Source organism: Oncorhynchus mykiss, chromosome 12, assembly GCF_013265735.2.
Source record: "Oncorhynchus mykiss isolate Arlee chromosome 12, USDA_OmykA_1.1, whole genome shotgun sequence".
Classification (NCBI taxonomy): domain Eukaryota; kingdom Metazoa; phylum Chordata; class Actinopteri; order Salmoniformes; family Salmonidae; genus Oncorhynchus; species Oncorhynchus mykiss.
The window spans coordinates 88,139,698-88,162,979 of record NC_048576.1 but is presented as its reverse complement, the minus strand read 5'-3'; the positions used below and the strand labels follow the sequence as shown (position 1 = coordinate 88,162,979).

Here is a 23,282-nt window from a genome sequence, read left to right as displayed (position 1 = left end):
CACCACCCCCAGCCCCCAGTTTTATGGTTTACCTTTTACATTTTGGAAAATCACTACAGCCATACTGATGTCAGGCAGGATTTCCAGACTGAATCTCTGTGATGCAGTAGGAGAAGCTGAGGTTTGGGCATTCATGATGTTCTCTACCAACATCTCCAGAAATGCCTGGTTCATACTCTCCTGAATGTTTCCCAATACTGCTGAGGTGGATTGCAGCTCTGTCTTATCTGTTGCTGCACTGTCCTCAGGACAGGCTGTTTCTCCATCCCCACTGTCCTCAGGACAGGCCGTTTCTCCATCCCCGCTGTCCTCAGGACAGGCCGTTTCTCCATCCCCACTCTCAGGTAAGTCTTTTGGAACAACAGCAGCTGAGGATGAAATGTAAGCAATGCATATCCAACAGGCTTCAGACCAATGTGGACAAACAAAAGTGGGCACAGTTAAATAGCAACATTAAGCCCTGGAAACCTGACAGACAGTAGGAAAAGGAAACATGGAAATAGGATGTGGCATTGCTGTACTTGAATATCAACAACAATATTAATGACAGATGGTTGTAGCTACCGTAGCTGTATCTGATATTGCCCAAACAAGATGACTTTGGGTTTTCTCCCAAATGAGATGAAGTTAGCCATAATAAATTTGTTGTTTTTGCAGATTAAGCACGGCACCTATAAAAAGTTAAGATTGTGTGATTACAATCTCAATAAAGGTTGTAAGTATTATATAACAATGTGCATATAGTGAATTTTATTTTTTTAACTAGGCAAGTCAGTTAAGAACAAATTCTTATTTTCAATGACGGCCTAGGAACAGTGGGTTAACTTCCTTGTTCAGAGGCAGAACAACAGATTTTTCCCTTGTGAGCTCGGGGATTTGAACTTGCAACCTTGATTAAATGGGACCACAATTAAGTGGGACCACAATTATATGTATTTCCCAACGCTCTAACCACTAGGCTATGCTGCCACCCACCATGTAGGCCCAAATTACACTTTACCTGCCTATGTAACTGCCATGTGTATAGGTAACATAGGCCTAGGTATTATGGGACACTAATTAGTAAAGTGGGACCACAATTACAGTGGGGCAAAAAAGTATTTAGTCAGCCACCAATTGTGCAAGTTCACCCACTTAAAAATATGAGAGAGGCCTGTAATTTTCATCATAGGTACACTTCAACTATGACAGACAAAATGAGAAAAAAAATCCAGAAAATCACATTGTAAGATTTTTAATGAATGTATTTGCAAATTATGGTGGAAAATAAGTATTTGGTCAATAACAAAAGTTTATCTCAATACTTTGTTATATACCCTTTGTTGGCAATGACAGAGGTCAAACGTTTTCTGTAAGTCTTCACAAGGTTTTCACACACTGTTGCTGGTATTTTGGCCCATTCCTCCATGCAGATCTCCTCTAGAGCAGTGATGTTTTGGGGCTGTTGCTGGGCAACACGGACTTTCAACTCCCTCCAAAGACTTCCTATGGGGTTGAGATCTGGAGACTGGCTAGGCCAGTCCAGGACCTTGAAATTCTTCTTACGAAGCCACTCCTTCATTGCCTGGGCGGTGTGTTTGGTGAAAGATCCAGCCACGTTTCATCTTCAATGCCCTTGCTGATGGAAGGAGGTTTTCAATCAAAATCTCACGATACATGGCCCCATTCATTCTTTCCTTTACACGGATCAGTCGTCCTGGTCCCTTTGCAGAAGAACAGCCCCAAAGCATGATGTTTCCACCCCCATGCTTCACAGTAGGTATGGTGTTCTTTGGATGCAACTCAGCATTCTTTGTCCTCCAAACACGAGGAGTTGAGTTTTTTGGTAAAAGTTGAGTTGAGTTTTTTGGTTTCATCTGACCATATGACATTCTCCCAATCTTCTTCTGGATCATCCAAATGCTCTCTAGCAAACTTCAGACGGGCCTGGACATGTACTGGCTTAAGCAGGGGGATACGTCTGGTACTGCAGGATTTGAGTCCCTGGCGGCGTAGTGTGTTACTGATGGTAGGCTTTGTTACTTTGGTCCCAGCTCTCTGCAGGTCATTCACTAGGTCCCCCCGTGTGGTTCTGGGATTTTTTCTCACCGTTCTTGTGATCATTTTGACCCCACGGGGTAAGATCTTGCGTGGAGCCCCAGATCGAGGGAGATTATCAGTGGTCTTGTATGTCTTCCATTTCCTAATAATTGCTCCCACAGTTGATTTCTTCAAACCAAGCTGCTTACCTATTGCAGGTTCAGTCTTCCCAGCCTGGTGCAGGTCTACAATTTTGTTTCTGGTGTCCTTTGACAGCTCTTTGGTCTTGGCCATAGTGGAGTTTGGAGTGTGACTGTTTGAGGTTGTGGACAGGTGTATTTTATACTGATAACAAGTTCAAACAGGTGCCATTAATACAGGTAACGAGTAGAGGACAGAGGAGCCTCTTAAAGAAGAAGTTACAGGTCTGTGAGAGACAGAAATCTTGCTTGTTTGTAGGTGACCAAATACTTATTTTCCACCATAATTTGCAAATAAATAAATTAGAAATCCTACAATGTGATTTTCTGGATTTTCGTTCCTTATTTTGTCTGTCATAGTTGAAGTGTACCTATGACGAAAATTACAGGCCTCTCTCATATTTTTAAGTGGGAGAACTTGCACAATTGGTGGCTGACTAAATACTTTTTTTGCCCCACTGTATATGTGTTTGGACCTGACGAAGGGGTACTGGCATGTGCCACTGGCAGCGACCTCCTGGGAGAAGACTACCTTCTCCACTACCAGGTTCTGCCTTTCGGGCTCCACAGGGCACGAGCGACCTTTCAGCGACTCATGGACCGTGTCCTTTGGCAGCACATGGAGTACGCAGCTGCTTATCTGGCTGACATCATTGTGCACAGTGACAGTTGGTAGTCACCTCTTTGTAAGTTACAGGCCGTGGTTGATGCGCTAAGGGATGCAGGCCTGACCGCGAACCCCCACAAGTGCAAGCCTGGCTACGCCGAGGTGGAGTACCTGGGATATCAGATCGGGAGGGGAAATGTGAAACCCCAAGGAAAAAAAATAAAATTGCTGCTATTAGGGGATGGCCGGTCCCCCGAACCAAGAGGCAGGTGAGGTCATTCCTGGGGTCAGCAGGGTACTACAGTAGATTTGTATCTACCTTTGCCGCAATTGCTTCTCCCTTCACAGACTGAAAAAAGGCACGACTACTCCAGACAGTGCGATGGATGAAGGACACAGAGGCGACATCCAGACCCTGAAGGATGCGCTATGTTCGCACCCAGTACTCGTCACACTGGACTTCTCAAAAAACCTTCTGGTCCAGACAGACACATCTGACACAGGTGTAGGGACCGTTTTGTCCCAGGAGCAGGAAGGTGAGGAGCACCCCATCATGCATGTCAACAGGAAGCTCCTCTCGAGGGAGAATAAATACTCTATTGTCAAGAAGGAGTGCCTCGCCGTGAAGTGGGCACTGGACACCCTCAAGTATTACCTCCTTGGGAGAAAATTCACCCTAATCACTGACCATGCCCCCCTTGTGTGGATGGCAAGAGGTAAGGACACATATGACCGTGTCACCCGCTGGTTCCTGTCCTTACAGCGACCAGGAGGTCTACCCCGGGGGATGGTAATAGAGGGGAGGTAGAGATGGTAATAGAGGGGAGGTACGTGAGGTGACGTTGGCTCCCTCTGCTGGGAATACGGGAGCTGGGCAGCCCGACATGGACAGCTCTAAGTGGAGGTAATTAGAGGAAAGTGCCAACCAGCCGTGGAGGCCAAATAAAAGGAGCATGGTGACACACCGTGGGAGAGAATGTGGAGAGACCGACACCAAGCAAAAGTAGAGAAGAAGGACTCAGCGAAACCTATGTGATTTTCTTTGTTTTATTCATTTTCTGTTTTAGTAAAGTTGTTTTTGCGGACGAAAGCCTCCCATTTCTGTGGCAATCTCTGCACGCTCAACCCAACACCTCACATTTTACCACAATATATTAACTCAGAAAAAAAAGAAAAGTCTCTTTTTCAGGACCCTGTGTTTCAAAGATAAATCGTAAATATCCAAATAACTTCACAGGTCTTCATTGTAAAGGGTTTAAACACTGTTTCCCATGCTTGTTCAATGAACCATAAACAATTCATGAACATGCACCTGTGGAACAGTCGTTAAGACACTAACAGATGGTAGGCAATTAAGATCACAGTTATGAAAACTTAGGACACTAAAGAGGCCTTTCTACTGACTCTGAAACACACCAAAAGAAAGATGCCCAACACGTTGTTTCATTGTTTTGCAATGACACAGAGTACATGGAGTGGAATGTTGGTTTAAAACAGGTTCTAGATGTTACGGTGCGTGAATGAGGACCCAAAAGCGAATTAACTTAAACAGAGCTTCTTTAATTACCAAACATAGGTAGGCTCAGACGGACCGGCAGATTCCGACAGGACAAGACAAGGTTACAGCAAACATGACGACAGTCTGGTTCAGGCATGAAACACAACAAACAAGAATCCGACAAGGACAGGAACAAAAACAGAGAGAGATATAGGGACCTAATCAGAGGGAAAAAGGGAACAGGTGGGAAACGGGGTGACGAGGTGGTTAGGAGGAGACAAGGCACAGCTGGTGGAAATTGGGGGAGAAAAGGTAACCTAACAACGACCAGCAGAGGGAGACAGGGTGAAGGGAAAGGACAGAGACAAGACACAACATGACAGTACATGACAGTACCCCCCCACTCACCGAGCGCCTCCTGGCGCACTCGAGGAGGAAACCTGGCGGCAACGGAGGAAATCCTCGATCAGCGCACGGTCCAGCACGTCCCGAGAGGGAACCCAACTCCTCTCCTCAGGACCGTACCCCTCCCAATCTACGAGGTACTGGTGACCACGGCCCCGAGGACGCATGTCCAAAATTTTACGGACCCTGTAGATGGGTGCGCCCTCGACAAGGATGGGGGGGGGGGGGGAAGACGAGCGGGGGCGCGAAGGACGGGCTTGATGCAGGAGACATGGAAGACCGGGTGGACGCGACGAAGGTATCGCGGAAGAAGAAGTCGAACTGCGACAGGATTAATGACCCGAGAAATACGGAACGGACCAATGAACCGCGGGGTCAACTTGCGAGAAGCCGTCTTAAGGGGAAGGTTCTGAGTGGAGAGCCAAACTCTCTGACCGCGACAATATCTAGGACTCTTAGTTCTACGCTTATTAGCAGCCCTCACAGTCTGCGTCCTATAACGGCAAAGTGCAGACCTGACCCTCTTCCAGGTGCGCTCGCAACGTTGGACAAAAGCCTGAGCGGAGGGGACGCTGGACTCGGCGAACTGAGATGAGAACAGCGGAGGCTGGTACCCGAGGCTACTCTGAAAAGGAGATAGCCCGGTCGCAGACGAAGGAAGCGAGTTGTGGGCGTATTCTGCCCAGGGGAGCTGTTCTGACCAAGACGCAGGGTTGCGAAAAGAAAGACTGCGTAAGATGCGACCAATAGTCTGATTGGCCCGTTCTGCTTGACCGTTAGACTGGGGGTGAAAGCCGGAAGAGAGACTGACGGAAGCCCCAATCAAACGGCAAAACTCCCTCCAAAATTGAGACGTGAATTGCGGACCTCTGTCCGAAACGACGTCTGACGGAAGGCCATGAATTCTGAAAACATTCTCGATGATGATTTGTGCCGTCTCTTTAGCAGAAGGAAGCTTAGCAAGGGGAATGAAATGAGCCGCCTTAGAGAACCTATCGACAACCGTAAGAATAACAGTCTTCCCCGCTGACGAAGGCAGTCCGGTGACAAAATCTAAGGCGATGTGAGACCACGGTCGAGAGGGAATAGGAAGCGGCCTGAGACGGCCGGCAGGAGGAGAGTTACCGGACTTAGTCTGCGCGCAGACCGAACAAGCAGCCACGAAACGACGCGTGTCATGCTCCCGGGTGGGCCACCAAAAACGCTGGCGAATGGAAGCAAGCGTACCCCGAACGCCAGGGTGGCCGGCTAACTTGGCAGAGTGAGCCCACTGAAGAACGGCCAGACGAGTAGGAACGGGAACGAAAAGAAGGTTCCTAGGACAAGCGCGCGGCGACGGAGTGTGAGTGAGCGCTTGTTTTACCTGCCTCTCAATTCCCCAGACAGTCAACCCGACAACACGCCCCTCAGGGAGAATCCCCTCGGGGTCAGTGGAGGCTACTGAAGAACTGAAGAGACGAGACAAAGCATCAGGCTTGGTGTTCTTAGAGCCCGGACGATAAGAAATCACGAACTCGAAACGAGCGAAAAACAGCGCCCAACGCGCCTGACGCGCATTAAGTCGTTTGGCAGAACGGATGTACTCAAGGTTCCTATGGTCAGTCCAAACGACAAAAGGAACGGTCGCCCCCTCCAACCACTGTCGCCATTCGCCTAGGGCTAACCGGATGGCGAGCAGTTTGCGGTTACCCACATCATAGTTACGTTCCGACGGCGACAGGCGATGAGAAAAATACGCGCATGGGTGGACCTTGTCGTCAGAGAGGGAGCGCTGAGAAAGAATGGCTCCCACGCCCACCTCTGACGCGTCAACCTCGACAACGAACTGTCTAGAGACGTCAGGTGTAACAAGGATAGGAGCGGATGTAAAACGATTCTTGAGGAGATCAAAAGCTCCCTGGGCGGAAACGGACCACTCAAAGCACGTCTTGACAGAAGTAAGGGCTGTGAGAGGAGCTGCCACCTGACCGAAATTACGGATGAAACAACGATAGAAGTTCGCGAAGCCGAGAAAGCGCTGCAGCTCGACGCGTGACTTAGGGACGGGCCAATCAATGACAGCTTGGACTTTAGCGGGATCCATCTTAATGCCTTCAGCGGAAATAACAGAACCGAGAAATGTGACGGAGGAGGCATGAAAAGTGCACTTCTCAGCCTTCACAAAAAGACAATTCTCTAAAAGGCGCTGGAGGACACGTCGAACGTGCTGAACATGAATCTGGAGTGACGGTGAAAAAATCAGGATATCGTCAAGGTAAACGAAAACAAAGATGTTCAGCATGTCTCTCAGGACATCATTGACTAATGCCTGAAAGACAGCTGGAGCGTTAGCGAGGCCGAAAGGAAGAACCCGGTATTCAAAGTGCCCTAACGGAGTGTTAAACGCCGTCTTCCACTCGTCCCCCTCCCTGATGCGCACGAGATGGTAAGCGTTACGAAGGTCCAACTTAGTGAAAAACCTGGCTCCCTGCAGGATCTCGAAGGCTGAAGACATAAGAGGAAGCGGATAACGATTCTTCACTGTTATGTCATTCAGCCCTCGATAATCTATGCAGGGGCGCAGAGACCCGTCCTTCTTCTTGACAAAAAAAAACCCCGCTCCGGCGGGAGAGGAGGAGGGGACTATGGTACCGGCGTCAAGAGCTACAGACAAATAATCTTCGAGAGCCTTACGTTCGGGAGCCGACAGAGAGTATAGTCTACCCCGGGGGGGGGTGGTTCCCGGAAGGAGATCAATACTACAATCATACGACCGGTGTGGAGGAAGAGAGGTGGCCCTGGACCGACTGAACACCGTGCGCAGATCGTGATATTCCTCCGGCACCCCTGTCAAATCACCAGGCTCCTCCTGTGAAGAAGAGACAGAGGAAACAGGAGGGATAGCAGACATTAAACATTTCACATGACAAGAGACGTTCCAGGAGAGGATAGAATTACTAGACCAATTAATGGAAGGATTATGACAAACTAGCCAGGGATGGCCCAAAACAACAGGTGTAAAAGGTGAACGAAAAATTAAAAAAGAAATGGTTTCACTATGATTACCAGAAACAGTGAGGGTTAAAGGTAGCGTCTCACGCTGAATCCTGGGGAGAGGACTACCATCCAGGGCGAACAAGGCCGTGGGCTCCTTTAACTGTCTGAGAGGAATGTCATGTTCCCGAGCCCAGGTCTCGTCCATAAAACAGCCCTCCGCCCCAGAGTCTATTAAGGCACTGCAGGAAGCTGACGAACCGGTCCAGCGTAGATGGACCGACAAGGTAGTGCAGGATCTTGAAGGAGAGACAGGAGTAGTAGCGCTCACCAGTAGCCCTCCGCTTACTGACGAGCTCTGGCCTTTTACTGGACATGAAGTGACAAAATGACCAGCGGAACCGCAATAGAGACAGAGGCGGTTGGTGATTCTCCGTTCCCTCTCCTTAGTCGAGATGCGGATACCTCCCAGCTGCATGGGCTCAGCACCCGAGCCGGCAGAGGAAGATGGTAGTGATGCGGAGAGGGGGGCGACGGAGAGCGCGAGCTCCTTTCCACGAGCTCGGTGACGAAGATCAACCCGTCGCTCAATGCGAATAGCGAGTTCAATCAAGGAATCCACGCTGGAAGGAACCTCCCGGGAGAGAATCTCATCCTTTACCTCTGCGCGGAGACCCTCCAGAAGACGAGCGAGCAAGGCCGGCTCGTTCCAGCCACTGGAGACAGCAAGAGTGCGAAACTCAATAGAGTAGTCTGTTATGGATCGATTGCCTTGACATAGGGAAGACAGGGCCCTGGAAGCCTCCTCCCCAAAAACAGATCGATCAAAAACCCGTATCATCTCCTCCTTAAAGTCCTGATACTGGTTAGTACACTCAGCCCTTGCCTCCCAGATTGCCGTGCCCCACTCACGAGCCCGTCCAATAAGGAGAGATATGACGTAGGCGACACGAGCAGTGCTCCTGGAGTAAGTGTTGGGCTGGAGAGAAAACACAATATCACACTGGGTGAGGAACGAGCGGCATTCAGTGGGCTCCCCAGAGTAACACGGCGGGTTATTGATTCTGGGCTCCGGAGATTCGAAAGCCCTGGAAGTGGCCGGTGGATCGAGGCGGAGATGGTGAACCTGTTCTGTGAGGTTGGAGACTTGGGTGGCCAGGGTCTCAACGGCATGTCGAGCAGCAGACACTTCCTGCTCGTGTCTGCCTAGCATCGCTCCCTGGATCCCGACGGCTGAGTGGAGAGGATCCGAAGTCGCTGGGTCCATTCTTGGTCGGATTCTTCTGTTACGGTGCGTGAATGAGGACCCAAAAGCGAATTAACTTAAACAGAGCTTCTTTAATTACCAAACATAGGTAGGCTCAGACGGACCGGCAGATTCCGACAGGACAAGACAAGGTTACAGCAAACATGACGACAGTCTGGTTCAGGCATGAAACACAACAAACAAGAATCCGACAAGGACAGGAACAAAAACAGAGAGAGATATAGGGACCTAATCAGAGGGAAAAAGGGAACAGGTGGGAAACGGGGTGACGAGGTGGTTAGGAGGAGACAAGGCACAGCTGGTGGAAATTGGGGGAGAAAAGGTAACCTAACAACGACCAGCAGAGGGAGACAGGGTGAAGGGAAAGGACAGAGACAAGACACAACATGACAGTACATGACACTAGATGTCTGGTCCATTAATTGAATCATGACTGAAATGGGAGATGAGTCAGAGGGGACTCTAACATTAACATACTTGTTATAAAACCTCCTAAAAATGTATATTGCTGCCATCTGTCAAAATCATTTCCATAGTTGAAAAACATCTATATCATCATTCATGGAAATTAAAATGTATAGTTAAGCTGATGATATCCTTACATATTTAAAGTTGAGAGGACTTGAAATAAAAAGTTGAGTCAACTTTTAAAAAGATCTATGGAACCAGCTGCAAAATAATTTTCTAGTTCTCTCAACTTTGGCAAATGTGTTGAGACAACTCAGGAATGTGTTATTGTAGAATTTTCCTTCCACAAAGTTCAGTAAGGCTGTTTGCCTTGATTTTTTAAAGTTGACTGAACTTCCAAATGCTTTCAGTGTGCATGAATATTACACTAGGCATCCGTATATATGTCCAAAGTTGAATGAGATCTATTGAATAACCCTTGGATCAATCTGTTTTGACTGATATAAAATCTAAGTGGACAGACCTTACATTCCAGCCAACAGGCATATCAGTAAGGCAACAGGCATATCAGAAAGGCAACCACTCCCATAATATCCCATGTTAATTATTTGTAAAAGGTGATGACATTCTCTTGCAATAACACATATTTCTAATTAAGCAATACGGCTTGAGGTGTGGTATATATTTTTTATTTTATTTTACTAGGTAAGTCAGTTAAGAACAAATTCTTATTTTCAAGCTCGGGGATTTGAACTTGCAACCTTTCGGTTACTAGTCCAATGCTCTAACCACTAGGCTACCCTGCCGCCCCCAATATATGGCCAATATACCACGACTAAGGATTGTTCTTAAGCTTGACACAAGGGATTGCTTGGATACAGTCATTAGCCGTGAAATAGCCACAAACCTCTGAGGTGCCTTATTGCTATTATAAACTGGTTACCAACATAATTATTTTTCATTTTTTGTCATACCCGTGGTATATGGTTTGATATACCACGGCTTTCAACAGTCAGCATTCAGGGCTCAAACCACCCAGTTTATAATACAATCATTTATAATAACCCTAACCCTCTTCCATATTGACCTAAAGTTAAATGTTTTGTACTTACGTTGTTTGCTTGAGTTGACAGCAGATGGTATTTCCTAAACATAAAAATCATGTGTTAAGTTTGATGGGGCTTGTCCACAGAATATATAGTACCAGTCAAAAGTTTGGTCAGACAAGGGTTTTTCTTTATTTTTACTATTTTCTACATTGCAGAATAATAGTGAAGACATCAAAACTATGAAATAACACATATGGAATCATGTAGTAACTCAAAGTGTTAAATCAAAATATATTTTATATGAGATTCTTCGAAGTAGCCATCCTTTGCATTGATGACAGTTTTGCACACTCTTGGCATTCTTTCAACAAACTTCATGAGGAAGTCACCTGGAATGCATTTCAATTTGTGAGAATATTTTCCTTCTTAATGCGTTTGAGCAAATAAGTTGTGTTGTGCCAAGGTACGGGTGGTACAGTTGAAGTCGGAAGTTTACATACACTTAGGTTGGAGTCATTAAAAATCGTTATTCAACAAATCCACAAATTTCTTGTTATCAAACTATAGTTTTGGCAAGTCGGTTAGGACATCTACTTTGTGCATGACAAGTAATTTTTCCAACAATTGTTTACAGAGATTATTTCACTGTATCACAATTCCAGTGGGCCAGAAGTTTACATACACTAAGTTGACTGTGCCTTTAAACAGCTTGGAAAATTCCAGAAAATGATGTCATGGCTTTAGAAGCTTCTGATAGGCTAATTGACATAATTTGAGTCAATTGGAGGTGTACCTGTGGATGTATTTCAAGGCCTACCTTCAAACTCAGTGCCTCTTTGCTTTACATCATGGGAAAATCAAAAGAAATCAGCCAAGATTTTATTAAAACCTTCCCCAACCAGAAACTGTGGATTGATGGCAGCATTCGCACAAAAATGAAAGCGCAAACCACTGCTTTTAATCACGGCAAGGCGACCGGAAACATGACTGAATACAAACAGTGTAGCTATTCCCTCTGCAAGGCAATCAACAAGTTAAGTGTCAGTATAGATGTAACGGATGTGAAACGGCTAGCTTAGTTAGCGGTGGTGCGCGCTAAATAGCGTTTCAATCGGTGACATCACTTGCTCTGAGACCTTGAAGTAGTGGTTCCCCTTGCTCTGCAAGGGCCGTGGCTTTTGTGGAGCGATGGGTAATGATGCTTCGTGGGTGACTGTTGTGTGCAGAGGGTCCCTGGTTCGCGCCCGGGTATGGGCGAGGGGACTGTCTAAAGTTCTACTGTTACATAGAGACAAAGTACAGTCGCAATTCAACGACTCAGACACGAGACATATGTGGCAGGGTCTACAGTCAATCACGGATTACAAAAAGAAAACAAGCCCCGTCGCGGACACCGATGTCTTGCTCCCAGACAAACTAAACAACTTCATTGCTCGCTTCGAGGACAATACAGTGCCACCGACATAGCCCGCTACCAAAACTTGCAGGCTCTCCTTCCCTGCAGCCAACGTGAGTAAAACAACGTATTAAACCTCGCAGGGCTGCCGGCCCAGACAGCATCCCTAGCCGCATCCTCAAAGCTTGCGCAGGCCAGCTGGCTGGTGTGTTTACGGACATATTCAATCAATCCCTGTCCCAGTCTGCTGTTCCCACATGGTTCAAGAGTGCCACCAAAGTTCCTGTTCCCAAAAGGCTAAGGTAAGTCGTTTAGCTAAGGTAACTGAGCTAAACGACTATTGCCCCGTAGCACTCACTTCCATCATCATGGAGTGCTTTGAGACAAACTGAAATGGTCCACCCACATAGACAGCGTGGTGAAGAAGGCGCAACATCTCAAGACATCAGTTAGGAATTTAAAGCATACTTCCAAAGTTGTGGCAAAATGGCTTAAGGACAAAAAAGTCAAGGTAGTGGAGTGGCCATCACAAAGACCTGACCTCAATCCTATAGAAAAATGTGTGGGCAGATCTGAAAAAGCGTGTGCGAGCAAGGAGGCCTACAAACCTGACTCAGTTACACCACCTCTGTCAGGAGGAATGGGCCAAAATTCACCCTACTGGTTGTGGGAATCTTGTGGAAGGCTACCCGAAATGTTTGACCCAAGTTTAAATTGTTTAAGGCAATGCTACCAAATACTAAGGTGTATATAGAAGATAGCCCTATTTGGTAAAATACCTAGTCCATATTGGCAAGAACAGCTCAAATATGCAAAGAGAAATGACAGCACATCATTACTTTAAGACATGAAGGTCAGTCAATCTGGAAAATTTCAAGAACTTAAGATTTCTTCAAGTGCAGTTACAAAAACCATCAGGCACCATGATAAAACTGGCTCTCATGAGGTCCGCCACATTAGAGTTAACTGCACCTCAGATTTCAGCCCAAATGAATGTAACAGACACATGTCAACATCAACTGTTCAGAGAAGACTGCATACGGCATTAATCAGGACTTCATGGTCGAATTGCTGAAAACAAAAACACTAGTAAAAGGACGCCTATATAAAGAAGAGACTTGCTTGGGCCAAAAAACACAAGCAATGGACACCAGACTGGTGGAAATCTGTCCTTTGGTCCAAATTTGAGATTTTTGTATCCAACTGCTGTGTCTTTGTGAGACACGGAGTAGTTGAACAGATAATCTCCTTATGTGTGGTTCCCACCGTGAAGCAAGGAGGAGGAGGTGTGATGGTGTTTTGCTGGTGACACTGTCAGTGATTTTTCTTTAAATTCAAGGCACACAGCATTCTGCAGCGATACGCCATCCCATCTGGTTGTTTTTCAACAGACTGTGTAAGGGCTATTTGACCAAGGAAAGTGATGGAGTCCTGCATCAGATGACCTAGCCTCCACAATCACGTGAAGTCAACCCAATTGAGATGGTTTGGGATGAGTTGGACTGCAGAGTGAATGAAAAGCAGCCAACAAGTGCTCAGCATATGTGGGAACTCCTTCAAGACAGTTGGTTGAGAAAATGTGTCACACCCTGATCTGTTTCGCCGGTCTTTGTGCTTGTGTCCAGCCCCCTCAAGGTGTCACCCATCTGTCCCATTATCCCTTGTGTATTTATACCTGTGTTCTCTGTCTGTTGCCAGTTTGTCTCGTCAGGTTCTTACCAGCATGCTTTCCCGTTTCTCAAGTTCTTCCCTTCTGACCATTCTGTTTGATCTGACCCCGAGCCTGCCTGCCGTTCTGTACCTGCCTGACTCCGACCTGATCACGAACCTCTGCCTGTCCTCAACCTGCCCTTTGCCTGCCCCGTGATTATAATAAAGTATCTGAGAACTGTACTATCCACCTCCTGTGTCTGCATATGGGTCATATCCTGAGTTGTGATAGAATACCAAGAGTGTGCAAAGCTGTCATCAAGTCCAAGGAGTGGCTAATTTGAAGAACCTCAAATATATATATTTGGATTTGTTTAACACTTTTTTGGTTACTGCATGATTCCATATGTGTTATTTCATAGTTTTGATGTCTTCACTATTATTCTACCCAGTTAGAAAATATTAAAACTAAAAACCCTGAATGAGTATGTGTCCAAACTTTTGACTGGTACTGTACATGTAATCCAGAAAATCTTTAGTAAAACACATTTACTGTCAATATCACACTACTGTATATACAATTCAGAACAAAAGACAGCAGCAGTGAATGTGGCCTTGAAGCTGTTAGAGGGTCGGAAATGCATGCTTGAATAGTGGCCGCATTCCAGGGTGACGACTTTGCAGACGCCTATCAGATCACACAACTCCTGGATAGGTGTTGAACATTTATTTTCTTTCTTTTTTATTTCACCTTTATTTAACCAGGTAGGCTGGTTGAGAACAAGCTCTCATTTACAACTGCGACCTGGCCAAGATAAAGCACAGAGTTACACATGGAGTAAACAAGAAACAAGCCAATAATACAAACAAGTCAATGACACAGTAGGAAAACAATAACGTTTATATACAATGTGTGCAATAGGCATTAGGAGGTAGGAAATAAATAGGCCATAGGAGCGAATAATTATAATTTAGCAGATTAACACTGGAGTGATAAATGAGCAGATGATGATGTGCAAAGTAGCAGATAATTAAATAAAATAAAAACAGTATGGGGATGAGGTAGGTAGATTGGGTGGGCTATTTACAGATGGACTATGTACAGCTGCAGCGATCGGTTAGCTGCTCAGATAGTTGATGTTTAAAGTTGGTGAGGGAAATAAGTCTCCATCTGCAGCAATTTTTGCAATTCGTTCCAGTCACTGGCAGCAGAGAACTGGAAGGAAAGGCGGCCAAATGAGGTGTTCGCTTTGGGGATGATCAGTGAGATATACCTGCTGGAACGTGTGCTACGGGTGGGTGTTGTTATCGTGACCAGTGAACTGAGATAAGGCGGAGCTTTACCTAGCATAGACTTGTAGATGACCTGGAGCCAGTGGGTCTGGTGATGAATATGTAGTGAGGGCCAGCCGACTAGAGCATACAGGTCGCAGTGGTGGGTGGTATAAGGTGATTTGGTAACAAAACAGATGGCACTGTGATAGATTGCATCCAGTTTGCTGAGTAGAGTATTGGAAGCTATTTTGTAGATGACATCGCCGAAGTCGAGGATCGGTAGGATAGTCAGTTTTACTAGGGTAAATTTGGCGGAGTGAGTGAAGGAGGCTTTGTTGCAAAATAGAAAGCCGATTCTAGATTTGATTTTGGATTGGAGATGTTTAATATGAGCCTGGAAGGAGAGTTTACAGTCTAACCAGACACCTAAGTATTTATAGTTGTCCACATATTTTTAGGTCGGAACCGTCCAGGGTGGTGACGCTAGTCGGGCGGGTGCGGGCAGTGAACGGTTGAAAAGCATGCATTTGGTTTCACTAGCGTTTAAGAGCAGTCGGAGGCCACGGGAGGAATGTTGTATGGCATTGAAGCTCGTTTGGAGGTTAGTTAGCACAGTGTCCAAGGAGGGGCCAGAGGTATACAGAATGGTATTGTCTGCGTAGAGGTGGATCAGGAAATCGCCTGCAGCAAGAGCGACATCATTGATATACACAGAAAAGAGTCAGCCCGGGAATTGAACCCTGTGGTACCCCCATAGAGACTGCCAGAGGTCCGGACAAAATGGAGTGGAGGTGTATTTGGAGGGCAAGTTGGTCAGGATAATGTCTATGAGGGTGCCCATGTTTACGGATTCAGGTTCTGCTGTTGACATGCATGAAACCAAGGCTTTTTCGATCACAGAAGTCTACAAATGAGGGTGCCTGGGGACACGCAGGGCCTGGGTTTACCTCCACATCACCTTTGGAACAGAGGTGGAGTAGGATGAGGGTACGGCTAAAGGCTATCAAAACTGGTCGCCTAGAGAGTTGGGGACAAAGAATAAAAGAAGCAGATTTCTGGGCGTGGTAGAATAGATTCAGGGTATAATGTGCAGACAGGGTTATGGGGGGGTGCGGGTACAGCGGAGGTAAGCCCAGGCACTGAGTGATGATAAGAGATGTTGTATCTCTGGACATGCTGTTTATAATGGGTGAGATCACCGAATGTGTGTGAGGTGGGACAAAGGAGGTATCAGAGGTATGATGAGTGAACTAGGGGCTCCATTGTAAACTGAAACAATGATAACTAACCTAAACAACAGTATACAAAGCATATTGACATTTGAGAGAGACATACAGCGAGGCATAAAGTAATCACAGGTGTTGATTGGGAGAGCTAGCTAAGACAACAACGGGTGAGACAACAACAGCTAATCAGCTAAAAACAACAGGTAAAATGGCGATGACTGGGCAGAGAGGGTCGGTTAACTACACAAAGAGCCTGAGTTTGCGGCTGGGGCCGACAGATAAACAAAAAATAAACAGAATAGAGTACCGTGATTAATGGACAGTCCAGCAGGCATCAGCTACGTAGATAAGTGATCACAGGGTCCAGGGGGCAGCAATAGATGGAACAGGGAAGCAGTGGAGTAGTCGCTAGCACGCGGGCGACAAGGCGTTTAAAGTTAGTAGCCCGGGGCTAGTAGAAGCGTCTGCTACGAGGTCGGACGGAGGCCGGTTGAAGGCACAGCGGATGGAGTATTCGTCGGCAGACCAGTCGTGGTGGTGCGGCGGGGCGCCGTGTTGACAAAGGATCCAAGCCAGATGGCGAAAGAGGTGTTGTAGTAATTTAGTTTGCGCCCTGCTCACGGCTAACTGGTGCTAGCTTCGGGGCAGGGGCATTAGCCACTTTAGCCACTCGGTAGCAGCGGTGATCCGGTGCCAAGGTCCAGAGCTTAAGGCAAGGATCCGGTGTAGTAGTGTGTTCTAGCCGTGTTTTGCGTATGCAACCAGGTGATGAATGCATGTACCCAGGAGACAACAACCTTGCCTCAGAGCCAGCTCCTTCTTGGCCTCTTGGTCAGCAAATCCAAGTGGATTATTGTTAGTTCAAAGTGGTGACCCCAAAACAAAGATATATAAAAACAAAACAACAAAGAGGCTAAACTAAAGAGGGTAAGTAACAAAAAAACAACACCAACACTGGCTGGACGAGAGGCCTCTGGCCACAGGTGAACAACTGAGTAGGCCCGTGAGGTGGGCCTCAGGGATAGCTTCGGTACTGGGTAACTCGGAGGTTGCTAGCTAGCTGTGAAGATCAGGAGTAATCGTCCAGGGATTACGGCAGTAATCCGGCGTTGTAGTGGAGAGACAGTCCGATACTGGTAGGCTGGCGAGTATTATGCTGGCAAAAAAAAGGCTGGTATCTGTGCAGCAGGTAAAGCCCGCTAGTAGCGGTTAACAATGACTAAATAGCTTGCACACTAATTAGCTGGTTAGCTTCTGATGGCTAGGTGGTTCTTGCTATAAGGTCTAAAAATAAAAAATAATAGCGGTTCCGAATCACATTGGGTGAGGCAGGTTACCGGAAGGTATAATTGAACTAAAATGGAAGAGAGATTGAAAATAAAATTGAAATATATACAAAAAAGACGAAAAATACACAAGTACACGAGAGGATGAACAAAACACATCTGCACTGCTACGCCATCTTGGATGAACATATCCAGTAACCACATCATATGATATAGCAATCTGATGCCTGACTGTGCAGATGATGTCTGCAATACTGTCTGCCTGGAATGCAACCACTATCAGGGAGGGGCCAAGCTTACCTGTGCAATTGTGACCTCATCTGATGGTAGACGAAGATTCAGTTTAAGCACACCTTGATCCAACTTGATCTTGTGTTCTTGCTTTTCAAGAACCATCTGCCTCACTGTGTGTGGAAAAGAAAATTACTTTTGCCTTGTACTAAAGCTTCAAAGTTTGAAACTAGTAAATAAAAATCACAGACGTGGGACTGTTCAGTATAATATCAAATTGTTACTTCAGGGGAGAGGAATTTGTAGCAATTCCCCTCAGATTAAAGACATTCTGAGATTTGAAAAAGAGCAAAATGGTGTCCATGTCACTTGCTTTGTTATAAAGATGAGCAATGGGGCCAAATGTACCCCCTCTCAAATTTATAGACAGCATTCTATATGCAAAGACAGAGTCATCCAACAGATAGTATTACCCATGTTTATAATATTATGTAGAATGAGGGATATCTTGAAAGATTTTTTATCACTGTTTATACAAGGGAATTATAGTCTGTATTAAACAATTCAATAATATATGTCTTATTGATCACTATCTTTGTGTATATGGTATTAACCCATTAAGGATGCAACCTATAATTGCATTGAAATTATATTATTATTATTGTCATTATTATTAATATTAAGCCTAACTACATGGTCTGTAACCTGATTTGGTGTGTGCATAAATGAGAGGTAAGCGTATGCGACCAGGTGATGAATGCATGTACCCAGGAGACAACAACCTTGCCTCAGAGCCAGCTCCTTCTTGGCCTCTTGGTCAGCAAATCCAAGTGGATTATTGTTAGTTCAAAGTGGTGACCCCAAAACAAAGATATATAAAAACAAAACAACAATGAGGCTAAACTAAAGAGGGTAAGTAACAAAAAAACAACACCAACACTGGCTGGACGAGAGGCCTCTGGCCACAGAATGCCAATCATCTTGATGCTACCAGCTGTTATGCTTATTAGGCTTCTTGGCAGAGCACAGCCTGTGACCTGGTTGGTGCTGTCACCTGGGGATTGAGTGTTGACCTGAGTGTCACCTGAGTGTGTGGTAGTCTTCTTGTCTATGTCCTAAAACTAAACTTCCGCCCCATTTCATAACATCTATTATTATTATTAATAATGGATGTTACCAAGTACAAGGACATTCTTCACTGGAAAGTACCATGTAATGTGTTGGTCCCATGTTGCGCGAGCTGAAATAAAATATCCCAGAAATGTTCCATATGCCAAAATGCTTCTCTATCATATTTTGTACATCCTGTTAGTGAGCATTTCTCCTCTGCCAATATAATCCATCCACTTGAAAGATGTGGCATATCAAAAAAGCTGCTTAAACAGCATGGTCATTACACAGGTGCACCTTGTGCTGGGGACAATAAAAAGCCACTAAAATGTGCAGCTTTGTCACACAACACAATGCCACAGATGTGATGGTGCAATTGGCATGCTGATTGCAGGAATGTTCAGCAGAGCTATTGCCAGAGAATGTAATGTCAATTTCTTTATCATAAGCTGCCTCCAAGGTCGTTTTAGAAAATTTGGCAGTACCTCCAACCAGCCTCATAACCGCAGACTGCAGATATGGCGTTGTTTGAGTGAGCAGTTTGCTGATGTCAACGTTGTGAACAAAGTGCCCCACGGTGGCGGTTGGGTTATGGTATGGGCAGGCATAAGCTACGGACAACGAACACAATTGCATTTTATTGATGGTAATATGAATGCACAGAGACACCGTGACGAGACCCTGAGGCCCATTGTCCTGCCATTCGTCCGCCACCATCCCTTCATGTTTCAGCATGATAATGCACAGCCCCATGCAAGGTTCTGTACACAATTCCTGGAAGGAGAAAATGTCCCAGGTCTTCCATGGCCTGTATACTCACCAGACATGTCACCCATTAAGCATGTTTGGGATGCTCTGGATTGACATGTACGACAGGATTTTCCAGTTCCTGACAATATCCAACAACTTTACACAGCCATTGAAGAGGAGTGGGACAACATTCCACGTTCCACAATCAACTCTATGCGAAGGAGCTGCGTCGTACTGCATGAGGCAAATGATGGTCACACCAGATACTGACTGGTTTTCTGATCCACACCCCTACCTTTTTTGAAGGTATCTGTGACCAACAGATGCATATCTGTTTTCCCAATCATGTGAAATCCATAGATTAGGGTCTAATTTATTTATTTAAATGGAGTGATTTCTTTATATGAACCGAGACTCAGTAAAATCTTTGAAATTGATGCATGTTGCATTTATAGTTTTATTCAGTATATTTCCATAATGTGATTTTAGTGCCAAAGATGATATTTTTTTATAACCCTGTTAGGAGTTGATGTTATTCTTCAATAACACAGACCCTAAAGCAAATCAGGGGGAGAAAAATAGGTTTGTTCAAAGAGATCAAATCATAGTTGTTATGCTGGGAAGCAGATGGTAGATGTTTATTATTCCCTGTCCTCAATGGTTTCTCCTTTGAACAAAGAGACAGGATGTAGTTTATAACCCAACCCTAGCCAGTGGTAGACCAATTAGAATTCCATCTCAGTCTCCAGACTTCAAACCTATTGAAAACCAGTGGTTTGAATTGAAGAGGGCAGTCCATAGGCACAGACGAAGGATATCAAGGATCTGGAAAGACTCCATATCGAGGAATGGTCTATGATCCCTCCTAATGTCTTCTCTAATCTCATTAAATATTTGAGAAAATTGGTCCTGAGCCAGCTCCTTCTTGATCGGCCAGTTCAAGCAGATCATTTTTTGTTCAGAGTTCGTGACCCAAAATAAACATATATTAAAAGGAAATAACAAAGAGGCATGCAAGTAAATAAATACAATTAAAATAGAGAGCAGCTCGCTTACTAATTAACAATATAACATTATACAATATCTTAACTTGTTTTTCAGGTTTATCATGATTTTCTTAAAGATAGACAAGCTGAGCTCATGATGTATAGGTCTGCCAAGTATGCTCAAAGTGAAACTAGAAAGAACATGCAAATACAGTTTCACTTTCTATTTGAAATCATGTGCAAAATGTTAGTGTGTAATGAAAAACTTTTGTTTTACAAGAACAGTGTCATGCCCTACAGTTTTTATTTTCCATTATTATTTAGAATATCTATGATAAAAGATCATAACCTAATTTGTGGAAAAAATGACTGGCCTTTTTATAACTTACCCTCTGCAGTCCGGAACCACACAACTGCTCCTTGTCCTTTTGAGATTTCATATTCAACTAGACAATCACCGCCGTTGGATGACTTTTTACTTTGAAAATATTTAACCAACTTGTTTTTAAGTTTAGGAATATCTGGGTTTCCTTCGAGCTCAACCAGCACGGAAAATAAGTATGATTCAGCCATTGCTGCTGGACACGAACTGAACAAATTTACTGCAGGGTGGGTGTCTTGGTTCTAGTTTCACTTTCGCTTCTTGCTCTATTCATAATGAGAACAAAATGTTACAAAAGCGCAAGTCATTCAAACACCACATGGCCAAAGGTATGTGGACACGCGTTCAAATGAGTGGATTCAGCTTTTCCAGCCACACCTGTTGCTGACAGGTGAATAAAATCGAGCACACAGCCATGCAATCTTCATAGACAATCATTGGCAGTAGAATGGCCCGTATTGAGGAGCTCAGTGACATTCAACGTGGCACCGTCACAGGATGCCACTTTTACAACAAGTCAGTTTGTCAAATTTCTGGCCTGTTAGAGCAGCCCCTGTCAACTGTAAGTGCTTCTAGGAGCAACAATGGCTCAGCCAGCCGTGAAGTGGTAGGCCACACATGTTCACAGAATGGGAACACTGTCACGTTCTGACCTTAGTTCCTTTGTTATGTCTTTGTTTTAGTTTGGTCAGGGCGTGAGTTGGGGTGGGTAGTCTATGTTCTTTTTTCTATGTTGTGTTTATGTGTTTGGCCTGGTATGGTTCTCAGTCAGAGGCAGGTGTCGTTCGTTGTCTCTGATTGAGAATCATACTTAGGTAGCCTTTTCCCACCTGTGTTTGGTAGTTGATTATTTTCTGTTTTAGCGTTTTACGCACCTTACAGGACTGTTTCGGTTTTCGTTTATTTTCACGTTATTTTGTATTTCAGTGTTCAGTATAATAAATCATCATGAACACATACCACGCTGCGCATTGGTCCGACATTTCAAACTCCTCCTCAGAGGAGGACTAAGAATTCCGTTACAGAATAACCCACCAACCAAGGACCAAGCAGCGTTGTATCGGGCAGCAGCAATCTCTGGACTCATGGACATGGGAGGAGATTTTGGATGGAAAAGGACCCTGGGCACAGGCTGGGGAAAGCTGAGCTGCGGCGATATGAGGAGGCAGCACGGCAGCGCGACAGGCAGCCCCAATATTTTTTTGGGGGGAAGGCACACGGGGAGTCTGGCAGAGTCAGGTTGGAGACCTGAGCTCACTCCTCGTGCTTACTGAAAGTAGCGCAGTATTGGTCAGGCACCATGTTATGCGGTCAAGCGCACGGTGTCGGCCAGCCCCCCACAAGTGCCAAGCGAGAGTGTGCATCCAGCAAGGGCGTGTTGTGCCAGCCCAGCGTGTTTGGTCTCCAGTACGCCGTTTCGTCCCCGTATCCTGCGCCGGCGCTGCGTGCTGTGTCTCCAGGGCACTGGGAGGGTGCAGTGTGTCCTATGCCTGCGCTCCGTTACAACCACAGAGTGCTAAAGCGCGTAGCGTGTAAAAATGGTGTGTCCTCGGTTGCAACACTCACTACCGAGTTCCAAACTGCCTCTGGAAGCAACGTCAGCACAAGAACGGTTCATTTAGAGCTTCATGAAATGTGTTTCTATGGCCAAGCAGCCACACACAGGTCTAAAATCCCCATGCGTGATCCCAAGCGTCGGCTGGAGTGGTGTTAACCTCGCCATTATTGGACTCAGTAGCAGTGGAAACGCATTCTCTGGAATGATGAATCACGCCTCACCTGGGTTTGGCGGATGCCAGGAGAATGCTACCTGCCCAAATGCATAGTGTCAACTATAAAGTTTGGTGGAGGAGAAATAATGATCTGGGGCTGTTTTTCATGCTTCAGTCTCGGCCTTGAATGAGATGTTCGACAAGCAGGTGTCCACATACTTTTTTTTATTTACAAGTACAGTAGTTTAAAAAACAAATACAAAAATGCAGATTTATATAAGATTTTCCCATTTGAATTGAATGAGAATCAAGGGCTTCTTACTTTGTATTATTTCATACTTTACTTTCATTAAAGCCTCTTGTATTTACTTTCCATCATTTAGAATATCTATGATAAAGCATCATAACCTAATTTGTATAATTTCTTTTGTTGACTTTTTATAACTTACCCTCTGCAGTCCGAAACTGCACAACTGCTCCTTGTCCTTTTGAGATTTCATATTCAACTAGACAATTACCGACGTTGGATGACTTTTTACTTTGAAAATATTTAACCAACTTGTTTTTTAGTTTACGAAAATCTGGATTTTTTTCGAGCTCAACCAGCACGGAAAATAATTATGCTTCTGCCATTCTGTGGCGACCCGTTATTCCGGGCAGGTGGGGCAGAGACCCACCTGTTTTGAGCCCCACTTGTTTTGCTAGAAAATTAAAAAATATATTTTTAAATAATTGTTTTTTTGGGGGGGGTTGTTGATAAGGGAATTTATATGTTTAAGGTAATGACTAAAGAATTCCACCCTGAAACGTAATTATTAGATTATCTTCTTATGGCTGAGATCCGCTAACGGG

The 23,282-nt window shown here is 45.3% G+C and overlaps 1 protein-coding gene across 7 annotated transcripts in view; it reads right to left on the bottom strand.

Moving 5' to 3' along the window:
• The window catches only part of LOC110513298 (protein mono-ADP-ribosyltransferase PARP14), a 36,060-nt gene extending 13,162 nt beyond the window's left edge, over positions 1–22,898 (bottom strand). For 3 of the 7 annotated variants that reach the window (XM_036939067.1, XM_036939068.1, XM_036939069.1), the window contains exons 1-4: positions 20,726–20,980; positions 17,560–17,663; positions 10,490–10,523; positions 33–368 (exon numbers count right to left, since the gene is read on the bottom strand). In XM_036939067.1, the coding sequence (XP_036794962.1) occupies positions 33–368; positions 10,490–10,523; positions 17,560–17,663; positions 20,726–20,909 (658 nt within the window). In that variant the 5' untranslated portion in view covers positions 20,910–20,980. Of the gene's footprint in view, positions 1–32; positions 369–10,489; positions 10,524–17,559; positions 17,664–20,725; positions 20,981–22,879 lie in introns of those variants that run through there. The other 4 variants (XM_036939070.1, XM_036939071.1, XM_036939072.1 and 1 more) reach the window with 4 other exon arrangements.
• Between the last annotated feature and the right edge of the window lie 384 nt (positions 22,899–23,282).